At 49.5% G+C, this 19600-nt stretch overlaps 1 protein-coding gene across 8 annotated transcripts in view; it reads left to right on the top strand.

Moving 5' to 3' along the window:
* The window catches only part of Dip2b (Dip2 acetate--CoA ligase B), a 177211-nt gene that overhangs the window by 141235 nt on the left and 16376 nt on the right, over positions 1-19600 (top strand). For 7 of the 8 annotated variants that reach the window (XR_015623956.1, XM_087556844.1, XM_087556845.1 and 4 more), the window contains 10 exon segments: positions 1711-1838; positions 3473-3587; positions 6484-6685; positions 10603-10712; positions 10818-10898; positions 11519-11642; positions 13481-13602; positions 15441-15552; positions 18071-18180; positions 18601-18731. Coding sequence is in view for 7 of the 8 variants with exons in the window: in XM_087556844.1 (XP_087412970.1) it covers positions 1711-1838; positions 3473-3587; positions 6484-6685; positions 10603-10712; positions 10818-10898; positions 11519-11642; positions 13481-13602; positions 15441-15552; positions 18071-18180; positions 18601-18731 (1235 nt within the window). In the remaining variant the exon portion in view is untranslated. 8 annotated transcript variants of the gene reach the window in all.

Below are 19600 nucleotides of genomic sequence, written 5' to 3' on the forward strand. Positions count from 1 at the left end.
TAGAAAATAATTTGTTACTTGGCAAGTGCTCCCTACTGGTCTGGAGACACTAGGACCCAAAAAGCCTGTTCTCAAAAAGCACACAGTGAGCTTGAAGAATCATGAAGGCCGCAGAGAGACAGGCTGTGAAGGCCAGTGGGTGAGGCAGTGGGAAGCCATGGGTAGTCATTATCCTGTTAACTCATACCCTCCGTGTATCCTTCCCGCCCCACCTCCTTCCTTCTCTAACTGCTCAGCTCCTGTGAGAGCATGTGGCACTGCAGTGCAGCCTCAGCTGTCTCAAAGGCCCAACTCGAGCCCACTGCGCTGCCGTTGAGGTCCAGTGCACAGCTTCAGCCGTCAGTCTGAAACAGACAGGCTGTTGTCCTAAACCCCATGGAAAGGTTCTAGGTGTGTCTGGTCTGAACTAGTCCCATGGTCAGATCTAGCTGCAAGAACGATGAAGATGGAAACACCATGTCAGCTAAACAGCCTCATCTGTGAGGCTTTGGAGAAGCGGACATTCTCCCTTCTCTCTCTTGTTTTTAAGGATTTGTTTTTATTATGTTAATTGTATGTGCAAGTCTACACACATAGCAGTGTTGGATGCCCTGACGTCGGAGTTACAGGAGTTGTGAGCCACCTGACGTGATGCTGGAAACCACACCTCACGTCCTCCGTAAGACCAGTCGGTACACTCCCTTAACCACTGAGCCACCTCGCTGCCCTCTTCTCATTTAACACCAACAGAGAGAAGTGTCTGGCCTCTGGCACTGTGGAAGCGGCTGGCTCCCTCTGGCATTTTGGGTAGACCAACAGCTTTCTGTGTGCGGACATTCTGTCTTTCTGACTTAGCCCAGTCACTGTATAGCACTACACTGTGCTCAACAAGTAAATGAATGACACTCTCATGGACATTACTGCTGACCCACTGGGGACACGTGAAGGCCCAGTGGCCTGCTGCTCTGTGGTCCTGGGAAGAAAATCTGCAGCCTTCTTAGACCTTCTTGAGTATCTATTTCTGATCTTGCCAATGGAAACACTTGTTACCCTTTCATGCTCAAAGCAACTATTTGCGTACTAACCATTTAATCTCTCTAATTCCAGTAGTAAATAAAGTAACATTTTCCTCCCCAGTATTCCCCGTGAATACTACAGAAGATGGACTAACACACCCTTGGCTGGGAAAGTGAACAAACAATGTGTGCGGTCATAGTTTTCTTCCAACCCTGTGAGATTGAGATTGTCCCCTAAGAATAAATACGAATGAATTAATCTCTTAGAGACTGTCAGACCTCAATGGGTGCTGGCTAGCTGGCCCAGCAGCTAAAGGTGTCTGCACCCACATGATCTGAGTCAATTCCTGGGGCCCACTGCGTGGAGAGAGGGAACCATCTCTGCAGGCTGCCCTTTGAGTCACCGTGGGCAGTGGCCTGCCTGTGCCACACACACACATGCCCACCAGATGTACTGTTCCTTTTAAAAAGACCTCAGTGGCTTCAGGGTGCCACTTTCTCACTAAGTCTAAAGGGCTCTTTTATTTTAAAGAAGTCCATGAGCCATGACACTGTTTTCTCTCACATAAACACATCTCTGTGGTGTTGGGGATTGAACGGAGTGAATGCTAGTGTCTTGTTTTTTTAATGAGATTTTCGTGAAAGCAGGAAATGTATGGTGTCTGTTTTACCCTTTAAACCATGGAAATGAAGGGAAATCATTGCTAACTTTCAGGGTAGCTTGGTGTTTGTGGTTGGAAAAATGGATGGATTGCTCATGGTCAGCGGCCGAAGACACAACGCTGACGACATTGTCGCTACTGGATTGGCTGTGGAGTCGATAAAGACGGTCTATCGGGGGAGGTGAGCATCTGTGCCCATCTGAGCTCTCTGTCACCACACTTTCTGGGCTGTGTTTTGTGGTTCTTTGAAGTTACTAGGTTAGGTTGACTCGGCTTAAAGGAACAAGCCTGGCTTTCACTACACATCTGACAGCACTGGCTCTGGCTGGCTGAGGAGTGAGAGATGTGAACAGTCTCAGACTTACTACTGTTTCTTGATTCTGAAGACTGAGGAGAATCCAAGATAGCCATTACCTTCTACAGTCTTCTGCAATGGTGCCGTCCTGGCCAGTCTAGTGGCTGCCACTCTGTACAGAGCAAACCTAAAAATCTTTCGTTTCTCACTGAATTGTAGTGTTTCTATGTGGAGACTGACATGGCAGCTAAGTGCTGAAATTCTAGGTTCTGTGAACAAGGGCAGGCCTTCTCCTTCCTGTGCCTGTAATGCAAGGAAACCATCCCAGCATTGTAGATGGGCGTCTGTTAGCATTCTTCTCACTTTATCTTTACACGAGGACGTCTTCACACACATGGATGCTGTGCTTGGAGCATATGCCTCCTCCTCCTCCTCCTCCCTCCTATCCCGACCGTAGTCATGTAAGAAGGAAAGATCTGAAGCCATCACAGAACAAATCAGCCCTGCACCGTGTGCTTTTCTGTCATGGTGGCTTCTCGGGCCTGGAGCTTCCTGGATCTAGACCCAGCTGTGTCCCCAGTGTACAGCACAGTACCTAGCATGTAGTTAGTGTCCCTGCCTGCCGTGGGTGGAGGAAGGGAGGAGGAAAGCCGGCGTTGTTGGCTCTCTAGATGCTTCGGTTTTCCTGCATTCAGTCCACAGTCCTCACTGCGTGCTGGCTACGCACTGCTTTTCTGGGTTCAGCAGTGAACACAGCAGGCTGTGTGCACCTTCTATTCTTGTAACAGACACAGAAGCCAGGCCAATGGCAGCATAGGTGACACGTGAGAGGGCCGTGCGTGCTGTGGAGTGAACACATGAGGTGGTCTGGGAACGCCTCACTAGTAAGGGGACATTTGAGCGGAGACCTCCCTCAGGTCCACCTCCATCCCTCCCTCTCTTGGTCTCCCCGCCTGCCTGCGTCTGACTCGCTCCACTTCTGCTTCACCACTCTGCTCCAGGCACACTGGCCTTCTCGCTGTTCCTCAAACCTGCCAAGCTCGTCCCCACCTCAGAACCTTTCCGCTTTCCGCTCCTTCTGCCCGGAATCCTCTTCCTCCAGATCTTCGCGTGGCTCGTGTCCTCACCTCATTCAGGTCTCTGCTCCAGTGTCCACTCCTCAGGGAGGCGCTCCCCCAGCACCCATATCCCACTGCACTGGCCCTACCCCAGGTGCTTCCTGGTGCTTATCACAACATGGCTTCATTAACTGTGTGTCGTTGGTTCTGTCTCTGACATGTAAGCGCCACAAAGCCAGGAACAGTGTCTTGTTTGCCACTCTGTGGTACTTAATCCGTGTTTTTTGGTTTTTATTTTCCATGACTCTCTCGGTCCTGACTTGGTGGTGATGACTGCACATTTTCTCTCTACTGCTCATGTCTGGGTGGTGTGGTTGGGGTGGCTCCTCTTTGATTCCAACTAAAGAAAGCAAATGAGATGGCTTTGAAGGGAGACTGACGTGTTTGATCTGTCTCTCTTAGAATTGCTGTGTTTTCTGTGTCTGTGTTTTATGACGAGCGCATTGTGGTGGTGGCAGAACAAAGGCCCGATGCGTCTGAGGAAGACAGCTTCCAGTGGATGAGCCGAGTGCTGCAGGTGAGTGCCCGCTGCGCTGGGGTGGGGTGGGAGGGGTCCCATCGGGCTGCCAGGTGCGGGCCGCCTTTAAAGACTGTGTTTGCACCTGCTGTGAGGGCGCACACACACACCTTCAATCCCAGCACTCAGAGGGAGAAGAGGAAGATCACTGTGAGTCTGAGGCTAGCCTTGTCTACAGAGTGAGCTCTAGGGCAGCCAGAGCTACACAGAAAACATGTATTCAACAGCAGCAAATCTATATATTTGTATGTGTATATGTACATACATATAATTCTATACGTGTTTGCAGTGGAATGTGTTTCTGTCCTCTTCTTTCCTCATCCTCCAACTTTTCCCACACCCCCTAACTACCTTGTTTTTCTCCCCTTGCCAGTTACTGTGCAAAATCAGCCCTGATCCTGCCACACCTTGCAAGTGGAGGTCCCAGAACACGGAAATGTTTCTCTTAATGCAAGGGCCTTTCTGTGGAGCTAGAGGAGTGGGTTGGACAAGCCACGAGGGCAGTGTTGAGGTGTTTTTAGTGGAAACAGGCTGGAGGGTGTAGGGGTCCAGACTCCATGCAGCATCACGTGTGTCAGTCTCTGCCACAGACACAGAGTGCGTGGAGACACACGACTCACTCCAGAGCCTGATTCCTGACCTGTAGAGAGGACAGAGTCCCCCAGAAACAGTGGCTGAGCGAGGCCCTGTGGAGCACATGGCACCTGCTCTCCGTGCAGCCTTGATTCTTGCAGTAGGAGCTGCAAAGTCCCGCGCAGACTGAGTCTTCCCTGCTCGGCCCCAGGCCTGAGCAGGTAGGATCCAGAAGGATTTGTGGACTAAGTGCATAGTACTGCCTCACAGTGACAACGTGTGTTACTGGACGCATGTCCGGGGATATGACCTTTCTGGCTAGGGCATTTGGAATGCTGGCAGTCACTTCATAGCACAGACATGAGAGACACTGCTAGGAGACATCAGATTCCTTCCATTCTCAGCGTGTGTGGCTCTGAATGGTTAGTGCTATTCAGATTGGCCATTTGTTGTACAGAAATGAAGGGAACCAGGCGTAGTAGCACACCCCCTTTATTGCAGTACTCTGGAGGAGAGGCAGACAGGTCTCTGTGAGCTGAGGTGAGTTCTAGGCCACTGAGGGCTAAGGAGTCCTTAACTCAAACAAAACAAAAACACCTCAGGACAAATTCTGAATATAAATTAGACCAAAAATATTTCTGAAGACTGGTACTGGACTGGTATCTGGTTGTCTGAAAGCTAAGGGGCAAGTACACAGACTCGTCTTAGCCAAATGTGACAGTACATGCTATAATCCCAACACTTAGAAGGAGGAGGTTAGGGAATTTGCATTGAAAGCCACCACTATGGGCTGCATAGTACATTCCTGTCACAAAGAAGCAATAGTCAGGGGCTGGAGATAGGTCCTCAGTTAAGAGCACTAGTTACTCTTCCGGAGGACCTAGGTTTGTACCCCAGCTCCCACAAGATAGCTCACAACAGTCTGTAACTCCGGTGCTCCTGTGGGCACCAGGCATGCCTGTAGGCAAAACATTCATGTACATAAAATAAAAGGAAGTTAATTAAAAAGCAATAATAAGAGTCCAACAGAGGGCTGGGGATTTAGCTCAGTGGTAGAGCGCTTACCTAGGAAGCGCAAGGCCCTGGGTTCGGTCCCCAGCTCCGAAAAAAAAAAGAACCAAAAAAAAAAAAAAAAAGAGTCCAACAGGATGGCTCAGATGGGAACGTTACTTGCAGTTGGAGCCTGACAACCTCTGTTTAACCCTCAGGACCCAATAAAGGAGGAAAGAGAGAACTGACCCCACAGTGCTACCCTCCCCAGAGCATTGCAGCAAGTGCATGTGCATATACATACAATCATAAGTGTTAACTAGGAAAGAAGAGGGGCTGGAGAGATGGCTCAGCGGTTAAGAGCACTGACTGCTCTTCCAGAGGTCCTGAGTTCAATTCCCAGCAACCACATGGTGGCTCACAACCATCTGTAATGGGATCTGATGCCCTTTTCTGTTGTGTCTGGAGACAGTGACAGTGTACTCATATATACATAAAAATTTTTAAAAAATGAAGTGTTTTCATGACACATATCCAAACACAGACCTACTCATGCTATCCAGAAGTTCTGGAGCACAAGGGCAGAGTCTGACAGTGAACCACACACAACCCAGAAAGTGACTCCAGGAACTTAACCTATGGGAAGTCATTTCAGGCTGGGGATGGTGGCCCAGACCTATAACCCCAGCCTGTCTACTTGGGTGGGCTGCCTGTCTGTCTGCTGCCTCAGCCTCCCAGGTGGAGACTGTAGGCATCGTGACACCACCACAGCCATCCACAGAGGAGATCCTCCCCCACCTCCCCAGTTCTCTAACTTCACTTGACATTCAGCAGGTTAGTTCTTATCCAAATTGACTGTAGATTTTTTTTAATGTAACAGAGACACAAAGTGCTTATCAGTGACCTCCCATCCTCATCGCATTTTCCGGACAAATGTACAGGATACAATATGAGCGCTCCTTACTCCTGGGCCTATCATTGCTGCACACACCTGGAGTCCCGTCTGCCTCCTCAAACCTCCATGTTCCATGGAGGGCCCACGTGCCTCGTGCAGCCCACTCTACGGATGTGCTTGTGAATGTCGTTAGTGTCTTCTCGGGCCGTGTCTTTGTTGGTGGCAGAATGTCCTTGCCAGCCTTCCTTACTGGAACCAGGCTCAAGTTTGAAAGGAAGGGCTCAGAGGATTGTGGGAAGGAAAACCAGGTGGCAGCAGGCTGGAGAGAGGAGGTGTGGGTAGGACATGTGAGAACGTGATGATCTTCAGACTCCCATCTGGGATGGACAGAGGAAACACCCTGTCAGAGTCTCTCACCCATGTCTCTCTGTTTTCCAGGCGATTGACACCATCCATCAAGTCGGTGTGTACTGTCTTGCCCTGGTGCCAGCCAATACATTACCAAAAACCCCGCTAGGAGGGATCCATATATCCCAGACCAAACAGCTCTTTCTGGAGGGTTCTCTACACCCGTGCAACATCCTCATGTGCCCACATACGTGTGTGACGAACTTGCCAAAGCCCCGACAGAAGCAACCAGGTAATAATGTGGCTTCTGGATGTACCATAACAGAGGCTTCCAGAAGCCAGCCTTTCAGTGTGCAGTGTGCAGTCATAGACTCTGCAAAACTGACCAACAGCCAGCAGGACAGCTGCAGGGTTGGGGACATGCTGCTGTGACTTCGGTTTCTCCTTTGCTCCCATGATCCCATGCTCATAGCCGCTGGGACACACACAGAGTCACACGGCTCATTAGTGCAGGCTGAGACTGGAGTTCTTGTGCCATTGTAGCACATTGGTTTGCTGTGGGAATGACTCCCATGGCTTGAATTACCCTTCATTCTCCGTGGCTGCTGAAGTTTGCTGTGGGCCTCGAGGGTAGCAGACATTTTCTGAATTATGAGGAGAAGACAGACAGCATGCTTTGTGTCTGCTGTTTTCAAGGCATAAAGCAAGAGAGTACCAACTGCCACTTGGACACTTAAAATGCACAAAGCCCCTTCTTGCCTGATGTCTGAACAGACACACATTACAGGGCTGGGAGAAAGCTAAGGCACAGCTCGGAAAACCAGTCCTGCTCAACCTGTTACTCTGGTTGGATGTGGTGGTGCATGCCTACAGTCCTTGCACTTGGGAAGGCAGAGGCCGGCAGATCTCTGTGAGCTCAAAACCAGCTTGGTCTACATAGTAAGTTCCAGGCCAGCCAGGGCTACACAGTCAGAGCCTATCTCAGGGAAAGACAGAGGGAAGGGACTTAGACTTCCTCACTAGCTTGGCTGACATCTTTCCATTATAAGAGAAGGTAATGAGGAGTCTGGTTAGCTTCCTGTACGCCTGGAAACATTAGAGCTCAGATCCGGCCTCTCCAGGTACCAGGCCTTCAAATGCACTGAGAAAGGAAGATGGAGCGAAAGTGGCTTTTGCATGCACTTTGCATGGCAACCTTGCTGAGAAGTAGCCAGCATGTGTGGGGATGCGGGGATGCAGGCTGAGGTGAACCCTCTGCAGCTGGTGATGTGATGATGCCGATACGGTGTGCTTCTTGGGTACCGCTCGTGCCTGCCATCCCAAAGTCCAGGCACACCACTTGGCCAGCCTGCCGTCACCTCACCAACTACCATATCATGGCAACAGCGGGTTCTGCTAGTGGAAATGGAAGGGTTATGAAGGCTAACATTCTGCTTTTTATTCATTGGCTACTGTCCCAAAGAGAGTCCAAATCACAGTCCATGGGAAGTGTAAAGGGGCTGGAGCGATGGCTGAGCAGTTAAGAGTTCAGAGGATCTGCGTTCAGACCGAGCATGCGTATCAGGTGGCTCACAACTGCCTGTAGCTCTAGCCCCAGAATGTCCTCTTCTGGCCTCCACTGGGCACCCACACACGTGGTACATCCCTGCACACACACAGACATAAATGTAAAAATGAAACGAAATTCAAAAGGAGGGACTTGAAACACATTACCTACATAGGCGTATGGCACACGTGGCATGCATGTTATGTGGGGTGTGGCTAGCTGGTACAGTGAGCATTTAGCCTGTGCAGGCCCCTGGACTCAGTCCCCAGCATTGAAGAAACACAGACACATACAAATGTGTCTCCATCTTAAGTCTTGTTGCTTACGTTCCAATGTTAAAAGCTAGAAGTTATAGAACATATTTAACGTTAAAAGTCTTACATTTATTTACTGTGAGTAAAATCGTATTTTAGGAAATGGTATGGTTGTTCTGTTTTTTGAGACAGAATCCAGCTATATCATCCTGGCAGTCCTCAACTTCAAGGTCCTCCTGCCTGCAGCCTTCCCAGTGCTCCCTATGTAGATGCTCCATCGTTCCCCTGGGAGCAAGCATTTTTACATGAAAAGTCACCTTAGAGTAGATGCTTTAAAATGTTCTTAGAGGCACAGTAGACTTTAAATTTTTTCCTTAAACTTACTTCTGTGTGTATTTTAGTCTGCATTTGTGCCTATGTAGCACGAGTGCAGTGCCCAAGGTGGCCAGAAGAGGGAGCATTCCCTGGAACTGGGTTGCAGATGGTTGTGAGCCAGGCTATTGGTGCTGGAAATTGAGCACAGGTCCTGAAAGAGCAACAGGTGCCCTCCTGAGGACCCCTGAGCCCACAGCAGCTCCCACGCTGCTCTCTAGGGTTGCCTTCTGAGCCTGGTGGCTGTGCCCGAGAGCAGAGCCGCACTGGAGACAGCGTGTGAGGGAAGGGTGGCCGAGGCTGGGTGCACCACAACTAGATATTCACTTTAAAAGTGGGCCAGCGACACTGTCTGCCTATTTCAGTATGGTTCAGAATATGCAGATGCTGCGAATGGAAGAACTGCATATTAAATGCCATCATTGCTCGGTCCTGGCTGGCAGTGGGCTGCGTCGTGGGGGCTGTAGAGTAGACACGACCTCATGACCTCATGACCCTCTACCCGTACTATTTATTTCAACACCTTTCCCAAAGGGAACACAAGACTTTCTTCACTCGCTTATCTCAGCTGACTTTGTCACTCCGGTAGCATGTCAAGGTTCTGTGTGACATTTGACTGCCTTATTTAGCACATAGATCACACTGGGTGTGACTGGCGGTGCCGCAGGAAGAAGCTGGGGTGGGGACCATGACTTTGAGGCTGCAATTTGATTTCATCATTTACCTTTTTTTTTTTTTAATTCTTTTTTCTTTTCTTTTATTGGATATTTTCCATTTCAAATGTTATCCCCTTTCCCGGTTTCCCCTCTGGAAACAACCCTATCCCATCTTCCTCCCCCTGTTTCTATAAGGGTGCTCACCTGCCCCCTGCCCCCCACCCCTGCATTCCCCTACACTGGGGCATCGAGCCTTCACAAGAAGGAGGGCCTCTCCTATTGATGCACGTCAAGGCCATCTTCTGCTGCACATGCAGCTGGAGCCATGGGTCGCTCTGGTTGTACTCTGGTTGGTTGTTTAGACCCCAGGAGCTCTGGGGTGTGGTTTTGGTCTGTCTGTCTATCTGTGTGTGTGTGTGTGTGTGTGTGTGTGTGTGTGTGTGTGTGTGTGTGTATCTGTGTCTCTCTCTCTCTCTATTATAAATACACTGTCGCTGTCTTCGGACACACCAGAAGAGTGCATCAGATCCCATTACAGATGGTTGTGAGATACCATATGATTGCTGGGAATTGAACTCAGGACCTCTGGAAGAGTAAGTCAGTGTCCTTAACCACTGAGCCGTCTCTCTAGCCTGGTTTTGGTTTTTTGAGATGAGGTTTCTCTCTGTACTTCTGGCTGCCCTGGTAGACCAAGCTGGCCTTGAACTCAGAGATCGACCTGTCTTTGCCTCCCAAGTGCAGGGACTAAAGGCGTGTACCACCACCCAGCCTCGTTTGCACGCGCGCGCGTGCACACACACACACACACACACACACACACGCACAGAGGCACTAAGGCATATATTTAGGAGTCAGTAGACAGGCTACAGGACTTGGTTTTCTTTTCCACACTATGATCCTACAGACAGACCTCATATCATCAGACTTGGTGACAGACACCTTCCATCTGTAGCGAGACTGTCCCGCTAGTCCAGCACTAGCGACATTTCTAATGAACTCAGTCTACATCCTGATAGGTTATATTTCCTTGCAGACGAGATGTCCGTTACTCCTAAGTACTCTTTTCTTGGTTGGAACAAATAAAGTCATTTGTGGGAATGAGGGGAACTGTAGACTCTGGAGTAAAACTGTCTCTGTAGATCTAAGTTCAGTATCCGTCTGTGCCTCCTACCTCTCCCTGGGTCCCCTGGTTTATCTTTCCCCAGTCCTCCCCCTGCTTTTCTTTGTCCACAGTGTGTACATACTGGTACATTTTCCACTGGAATACAGGCCCTTGGATTGCTGAATAAACTTTTGAACCAGTTTGGGCCAGTCTGGAAGTGCTTTCCAAGTGTGTAACTTGAGTCCTGTTGAATCAGGTTGTTTTTGCTTCGGTTCATAGGTGTAGGCCCTGCCTCTGTGATGGTTGGCAATCTGGTTGCTGGTAAACGCATAGCACAGGCTGCCGGAAGGGACCTCGGTCAAATAGAAGAGAATGATCTGGTGAGGAAGGTAAGTTCCAGACAGCCAGGCTCCTCCCAGTGAACACAGGGCACACCTCAGAGTGCAATGTGAACGTTGCATGTGGACCCTGACTCTCCTGTTTTGTGATTTCAGCACCAGTTCCTGGCGGAGATTCTGCAGTGGCGAGCCCAGGCAACTCCTGACCACGTCCTCTATGTGCTGTTAAATGCGAAGGTATCCAGGTCACTGTCAGGGTTGGGAGTGTTTGACTGCAGGAATGACCCCCAAACCACATAACAGGGCAGAGCACTGTGCAGTGTGTGCCTGTACTCCCAACACCTGGGAGGAGTTAAAGATCATCCTCAAACTACATAGCCTAGGCCAGCCTGTTCCATGAGACTGTCTCAAAGCAGACAAAGAGAATAGAGTAGGAATTCGTGTATATTACGAAAAGTTAGCTGGGTGGTGGTGCCCACGCCTTTAATCCCAGTACTCCAGAGGCAAAGAAGGGAATCTCTGTGGGTTGAGGCTGGCCTGGTCTCCAGAGTGAGTTCCAGGACAGCCAGGGCTACACAGAGAATCCCTGTCTTAATAAAGCAAAGAAAGAAGAAAGGAAGGAAAGAAAGAAAGAACTAAGAAAGGCTGTAAGTATGTTTGGTTTACGTTGATTAACATACCCTGGAACACTGGAACGCTGGGAAAAGAGGAATCCACACTGTTCTTTGTTACGAGGGGAATTGTCTCAGCTGATGAATCACCCAGAGGCTAAGCCTGCTGAGTGAAATGTCTGCTTCACTGTACTTGTCTCTGTTTCTGCACTGAACTTTAACCCACTTATCCTTCTTGTGTTAAAGGGAACTACTGTGTGCACAGCCAGCTGCCTTCAGCTTCATAAGCGAGCAGAGAGGATCGCTTCAGTACTTGGTGACAAGGGACATCTGAATGCAGGGGACAATGTGGTTTTGCTCTACCCACCTGGTAAGACTTGGATTGGTAAACTGGACTCCAAACCGTGTCATTAGATAACACACAGCAGGGAGAAGGGGAATGCAGGGCCACCGTCCACCACCACAGAGGCCTGCACGTCCCCATAAGCGTCCAATGCGTACAGGTGTGGCCCAGGCTGTGACTGTCTGCCCTGCATTCTGTTTCCCCAGTGCCTGCTGCATAATGATGCTCAGGCCAAGCATGGCGGTGCACTACCATGGTACCTGTCCTCAGGAGGGGAAGAACTAGACATTCAAGGCCAACGAGAGTTACATGGCGAGTTCTTTAATTCCAGAACTCAAGAGGTTGACACAGGTTGATCTCTGTGAGGGAAGGCCAGCCTGGTCTACATAGTGAGTACCAGGCTAGCCAGGACTACATGTTGAGATCTGCCTTAAACAACAAAAATAGCAAGGCATGGGAGCACCCACCTACCACTCGCGGGAGGTAGAACAGAAGGATAAGGAGTTTGGGGACACCTCAGCTGTGTAGCAACTTTGTCTCATAAACAAAACAAGAAGAGGCTAAGGAGGAGGCTCAGTAGGTTAAGTGCTTACCACAAAGGCATGAAGGCCTGCGTTTGGATTCCCCAGCACCCACATAGAAAGTGAGGCTGTGGACCACTTGAAGGAGCTCACTGTGCCTGAGGACCTGATGATATTGATCCCAGGAACTCATGATCGAGAAGGAGAAAAACAGCTCCTAACAGTGAACCCTCTGATCTCTACACATGTGTACACACAGAGGTGATGGTGGTGGTGGTGATGATGACGCACACACACACACACACACACACAGACATATACAGACACATAGACATAAACACACAGATACACGCAGTCACACACAGTAACATACAGACATACACACAGAGATACATACACACACAGAGATATACACAGACACACACACACACAGAGACACACACATACAGATACACACAGACACACAGACAGACACACACACAGACATACACACACAGAAAAAGTTTTGAGTTGAAAGGCAAACATAAGGAAAAAAAAGCACAAAGTTCTTTGCATCTCCCTCCTTTGTTCCGGCTGTCCTGACTGCAATCCCCAGAGTCCTTTGTCAGTCTGTCGCCATTGCTCCGTCTCACTGCCTCCTGGTCTCTTCCCCTCCACTTCACTCTGTTGTTCCTACTATGCTGTTCCTCTGTGTGAACACTGAGACCTTCTGTTCCAGAGGTTCCAGAGGAGGGTGGGTCATGTCCGCGCGAAGCTGCCTTCCGTCTACCAGTAATGACATGGCAGGCCCACAGCACTGAGCTGTGCTCCTTGACCCACAGTGTCTAAGAAGTCCAGATGCTTTTCCCACCCCAGCTTTGGTGCAGGGAAAGCTTGGTGGTCCTCATTTCTCCTCTGTCCTTATGTCCTTGAATTTCCTTGGTTTCTAAGTACAGGAGACCGTAACAACCAACCTACCTCCAAGTGCCAAGCTCTAGGTGCGTGCGTGCGTGCGTGCATTTTAACTATTGCTACGTAGTCCCGGCTCATCTTGAACCCTTGGCAGTGTACCTGCTTCAGCATCTCAAATGCCAAGTGTTAACCACTGTGCCAGACTTTCTATTCTTCTTAGTTGTTAAAGTTTAATTCTGTCAGTGTCTTGTTTACATCATGGTCTAGGAAGCTACATGAGCCAGGTGTGGTGGTCCACACCTCTTACCACAGAGCTTGACACATCAGCCTAGAGAGATCTAATATGCAGCGCACATGTCGCCGTTGGATTTGACTGTTTGGAGGCTCTGGGTTCAGCTCCTTGGTGACAACGGCAACCACGTGACGTCCCTGACAGTGTCCTCTGTCTCACAGGTATCGAGTTGATTGCTGCATTCTATGGCTGCCTGTATGCAGGGTGTATACCTGTGACCGTGCGGCCCCCTCATGCGCAGAACCTTACTGCCACCTTGCCCACAGTACGCATGGTCGTTGACGTAAGTGCCCTCTGTGCCTGTCTGTCCCCATTGCGCAGAATCCACACTCAGACACCGGAGAATCTGTCACTTCTTGCTTCTGTAGTGTCAAGTAGTCAGGTTTTTCTAAAACCTCTGTCTGCATAGTTTGATGTGTACCTGTGATTCCAGCACGGGCAGAGGCAGGGCTGTGAGCTCTCATGTAAGAGCCTGTGTCAAAACAGACAGAACACAAAAGCACACTACAGCGTTCTCCTCTGCTTTTACCTGGCCTCCAGGTCTTTGAAGAGACTCAGAGCAGTGCTTGGCAGGACAGAGAACCGAGCATGTTAGTCCTCAATCCTGAGGAGGGGAGCTCTGCTTAGTCGTTTTTCCAGACTGAACTCCATTTCCTTCTTAAAGCACATTGTTATCTGTCAGACTTTCTTCCTGCACAAGAACCAGTATAATTCTTCATGTCAGGTTCTCCCTGTCAGGTCATTTTTATTTGGGTTAATATATTTAGCTAGTATTAAAATATGTGTGTTGGGAGGAGACTCCCAAGGAGTCAGAGTTACTTTTATTTTGGAGTGTGGTCACTGCTATGTTTCTTGGGTCCCAGTGGTTGACCCTAAACCTGCGTGCAGATGTGTAGCATTAGCTGGACTCAGAAGCGTAAAGATCTAGTAATTAAAACTTTTTTTTCCACGTGGAGAGGTTTAATGAAAGAAGTAGAGGAGAGGAAAGGAGGCCGGCCATGGACACGTGGAGGTAATGGGGTAGGGGTGGGATAGAGAGAAGGGACAGGCACAGAGAGGGCACAAGAGCAGAGAAGCAAGAGCAAGAATTCTAAACACTTAAAAGAGCGATGTGAAACTGGGAGGGAGTGGGGTGAAGGTAATCAGAACACGTTGTACAAGTGTGTGAATCAGTCAAGGAAATAAAAATTAAGTATAGTAAGAGCTGTGCAGAGCTGGGGTATGGCTTGGGGGTCAGCAACATCAACACAAACAGAAACCCCTGAATTTTGTTCTGAAGGTGCTAGGAAGTTTTTTTGTTTGGTTTTTCAAGACATGTTTCTCTGTGTAGCCATGGCTGTCCTGGAACTCACTCTGTAGACCAGGCTGACCTTGAACTCAGGTGGCCTCCTCTGCTTCCCCACTGCTGGGATTAAGGTGTGCACTGCCACTGCCCCACATAAGTGTTTTATAATATATGATAACTGAAGTGGAATGAATCTACGTTGTCTGTGACAGAAGACAGCCCGGGCCAGCATACTAACCGGCCACACACTTGTAACTGATGGGACATTTGTCTCTCCAAGGGTGCTGTCCCATCAGTAGCTTCAGCATAAGCCACACTATCATAGATGATTCCATTACAATTTAATTCAGAAAAACAAATGTCCTTGTTAGCTCCTACAGAGAGGTCTGGGGAAGTGTGGTGAGTCTCTTTCTGTTGACGCACTTCGGGTGAAAGTAGGTCACTGCATCTCCCCACACAGCTGAGCAGCTCAGGTGTGTGGGTGCTTCTGTCTGGCTCCATGGTCTCAGACTGGTGTCTCCACTGCACACCCCAAATCTAAGCTCCCACCACCCTCCCCTTCCCTGAGCACTAGGCCGGTGTCTTCTTGGTCTCCTGTCTTTATGAAGATTAGGAAAGCAGGGTTCTCCTGAGACTACGCCCTTCACAAGCAGCAGCCCTGTTGTCACAGCAGGACTGTCGTCCTGGTGACCTGGTAGGATTAAGTGTGACACATTTTCCAAAATAAAAACACAAAGAACAACAGTGATACAACCCAGCCAACGTGGCAAGCAGACTCCTCTTAGCATCGCCAGTGCAAAGCCTTCTGCCGTTTACTGCCGTGCCTGTGTTTCTAGGTCAGCAAAGCAGCGTGTGTCCTCACCACTCAGACTCTAATGAGGTTGCTCAAGTCTCGAGAGGCAGCAGCAGCAGTGGATGTGAAAACCTGGCCAGCCATCATTGACACAGGTGAACTGGGGGGATTGCTCCAGGGTGGGAGCCATTCACTGCCTTCAGGGTTTCCTAGAGTCTTACACACACCACACAGCTTTCCTGCCTTTCACCTTTCCTCTGCTGACACGGAGCACAGCCAAGTATCCAGTGTTAGTGTACTACCAACACACTGGACACAGTGAAGCCAGGGCCAGCACCAGCCCTTAATGTGCCAAGTGCTCTTTAGACAAAGGATCTTGCTGGGTGTGATGGCTCATATCTGTAATCTCAGCATTCCAGAGTCTGAGGCAGGATTGATAGCTCAAGCCCAAGCTATGCCACATCGTGAAAGACTGCCCCCCCCCCAAAGACAAACAGTGATACTTTTGACATCGTCCAAAGGTGGTTACATTTCATGGCCAGATACCTGTTGGTCCATATGAAGTACTGAGACCAAGGGGCCAGAGAAATGGCGAGCGTGAGGGACTCAGTTTGATCTCCAGGAACAACATGGGCAGCTGGGCATGGAGGTGCTCACTTGCAGTTCCTGCCCCGAGGGGGTGTAGACAGGCCTAGAGCTTGCTGGCCAACCAGTCCCAGTCAGAGACCCTGCCTCAACTAACCAAGGTAGATGATACCTGAGAAATGACACCCAAAGTGGACCTCTGGCTTCCACTGACACACAGACATGTATACACATGCATGTATACCTGCAGATACATATGCACCTAGACACACACCTACACACACAGAGTATTGAGACAATCTGACCCTTGACTTGGAGAGATGATGTCATTGAAACAATGGTGGACTAGAAGTTAGGCAACATGGGCTCTAGCCTGAGCTTCATTAACGGCTGTACAATCCATTCTAAAACACTGTCATTGTACCTAAAAATATCAAATGTGATGCACTGTGAAAACCAGAATGTGCATAAATTTTAGGTGATATTCACATTAAAAAATGGGGAAGATGTGGGAGTAGCTGGAGGTTCCATGGAACAGGACAGACGTGGGCTCTGTACCTAGACAGGACTTAAATGCTGACTGACGCCGTTGCAGTTCTGCATATTCTCTTTGGCTTGGGCAAAGTCTCTAAGTGAGGTTTATGGAGACTGCAGTAGTGTCCAGCTGTAGTGTGGAGCCACAGTGCAACAGGTAGCCCTGCAAAGAAGTCTTTGGCTTGACCAGCAATAGGCACCCTTTCACCTAAGGTTAAAGTTCACTATTGCTTCTTAACCAGGAAAGCCACAGGGCCATCAAAGGGGCAGGGCTGGACTAGAGACATCGTGACATTTTTTATTTTGAATTACAAAGAAAATCTGGGATAAGGCAGAAATATCCCACCATATCTAGTTTTTCCGCAGCACCAGAAGTGAGCCCAGCTCAAGGCTCTGAGCATGTTAGTTCTTCTGTGTCCTAGCACAGGAAGAGGTGTTGTAAATGAGGAGGGACTGTCTCACTTTTAAAGTGGCTGTGATAAAGTATTATGTGCAAATAACTTAAAGAAGGTAAAGTGTATTCTGCTCACGTTCACGGCACAGCACCATGGGAGAGAGGCTGGGCAGCAGGACCTTGGGGCAGGGGCAGCAGCTGGTCACATGGCCCCTGCAGTCAGGAGGAAGAGTAACGGATGCTCTTGTGAGTCCAGCCTTTCCATATTCATGTGGTTCAGTCACAGAGCTGTGATACCCCTATAGGCAGTCTTCCGGTTCGATTTCCCTAATCAAGATTCTGATAATCGTGACCAGAGGCTAACCTCATCAAAATAACTCCCTGGTACATGTGCCTAGAAGGGGAGGGGGATCCAGGGCACTCCAGGTCCTGTCAGGTTAATAGTCCACACTGTCATGCCTGCGTGATTAATACAAGATACTAAACTGTAAGTGATGTGTTTTAACAAGAAAGTATTACAACAGCTAAGGCATTTTGAACATGTACGTAGTTCGTTTTAAAGTGGTTCATGTGGGAGCTGGAGAGATGGCTCAAAGGTTAGAGCACTTGCTGCTCTTGCAAATGACTCAGGCTCAACTTCCAGCACTCACATGGCAGCTCACAATCACCTTCCAGCTTCTTCAGGAGGCTCCTGCATGCATGTGGACATGCACATACGTATAAAATCAATGAATTAGTAAATAACATGTTAAGCGCTTCCTTTGAAATAACTTTGCAGTAGCACTGTGAAGGTGGGAATTTCACATACCTGTGTAAGAGAAAAGTAAGAGATGGCAGGGGAGTGGCATAGAGACATAGAGCTGGTGACAGGGGAAGTGACCTGCTCTGGGGTTGAACACTAGCACTCCAATTTGGCCATGCTGTTACCCATGGAGATGTCTGCAGAAGAAATCATGGTATGGAATTGCTGGGACCCTTAGCCTGGCGGTATCATAACCCTGCCTTGCTGGAGATGACTGTCATGAGCTGCACGGCTATCGACAAAAGCTCAGGCCTTCACACCCCCGGAGCTGGCTCGGCCTTAGAAAGGCAGTGAAGGAGCGATGGTTTCCATGTTCTAGCATGTCCACTTTACAGCCGACTTCTTCTCTGCTTTGCAGATGACTTACCCAGGAAACGTTTACCTCAGCTGTATAAGCCACCCACTCCTGAGATGTTGGCATATCTTGATTTTAGTGTCTCCACAACTGGCATGCTTACGGGAGTGAAGGTAAGCAGTAGTGTTTCCTCTGCTATGAGCTGCCGGGCTGCAGGGAACAGCCATGACCACTGCTTAGGGACCTCAGATGTGGAGGCAGCCGGCTGTGCCAGATGCCAGCGGGTGGATCAAGTGTCCTCGCTATATTAAGTCAGAGCACCAGCCTTTCCGGAGAAAGTTATCCCAGAGGATTTGCATTGTGAAGTGCTGGGCCAGGCACAGATGCTTGAGATGGAAAGAGATCGAGGTGGCCGTTTGCAGCCTTCGCTCAGATGTCATGAGATGTCAGCTATGGAGTACCTGCCTTCCTGTTTGTGCTTAGGCCTTGAAGCAGTAAAACCCACATGTGACAGGAGAATTGGGGAGCTGAAGCTGGTGCGAGCAGCTCTGCCCAGGGTGACAGTCTGTCCTTCTGTGTCCCTTGCTTCACAGATGTCCCACTCTGCAGTCAATGCTCTCTGCAGAGCCATCAAGCTCCAGTGCGAGTTGTACTCTTCCCGACAGATCGCCATCTGCCTTGACCCTTACTGCGGACTTGGCTTTGCTCTCTGGTGTCTCTGCAGGTAGGATGGAGAAACCCTATGTGGGCTCTGGGGGCTGCACCACCTCACCCCTCCTTTAGCTCACTTGGTTTGATGAACTTGGAGAAAAAGCCTAGCACCCATGTCCTGCTGATGTTTGCTTAGCGTTACCTGAGTTGGTTTTTTATTCTCCTTACTAAATTTTATGCCTCCCAGAAAATGGTGCTGTTCCCATACCTGCTTTCTGTTCCATCCCGTAATCCTAGTTTTAGACGCAAAGCCAAGTCAGAGGCTGATTCTTGGGTGAAGTATGGCATGCTTGCCAGCCAGAACGTGCCCCCTAGGCTTGGCAGGAAGGTCCTCGTGGAAGGCAGTGACATCATGTGGCTGGAGTGCAGCCGTCTGCCCCGCCCAGATTGCTTCCTGAGGACTGGCAAGTCCCTGCTCTTTTCACTGCCTGCCAGGAGCCCATATCTCAGGCCTGCATTTTCACTTCCTGTCCAGACCCCATGAATGTCTCACCAGTGCCTGTCACTCCTCCAGCACCCTCCTTCTGTCCCTGTCCCTGTCCCTGTCCCCTTCTGGGTTGTGCTGCTCACCAGGACCCAGAGTAGAGACTTAGCTGTTATCTTCAACTTCCCATCTACATGCCAGTTCACATAGTGCTCATTGGCTCAGTCGGTCCAGTGCCTGTCTGTACATTAAAGTCACTTCTGGCACTTGGAAAAATTCCACAAGACCAAGCATGGTAACATGTACCAGTAATCCTAGAAGTTTGGGAGACTGAGGCAGGAGAATCATAAGGCAAGTGTGGTTGTCTGACACCGCCCCATCACAGAAAGGGGGGGGGGGCTGGGAAGACGCTCAGCACTTAAGAGCACTGTGTTACTCTCACCGGGGCTCGCGGCCCC

The sequence above is a fragment of the Rattus norvegicus genome, chromosome 7, assembly GCF_021556685.1.
Source record: "Rattus norvegicus strain SHRSP/BbbUtx chromosome 7, alternate assembly SHRSP_T2T, whole genome shotgun sequence".
NCBI lineage: Eukaryota > Metazoa > Chordata > Mammalia > Rodentia > Muridae > Rattus > Rattus norvegicus.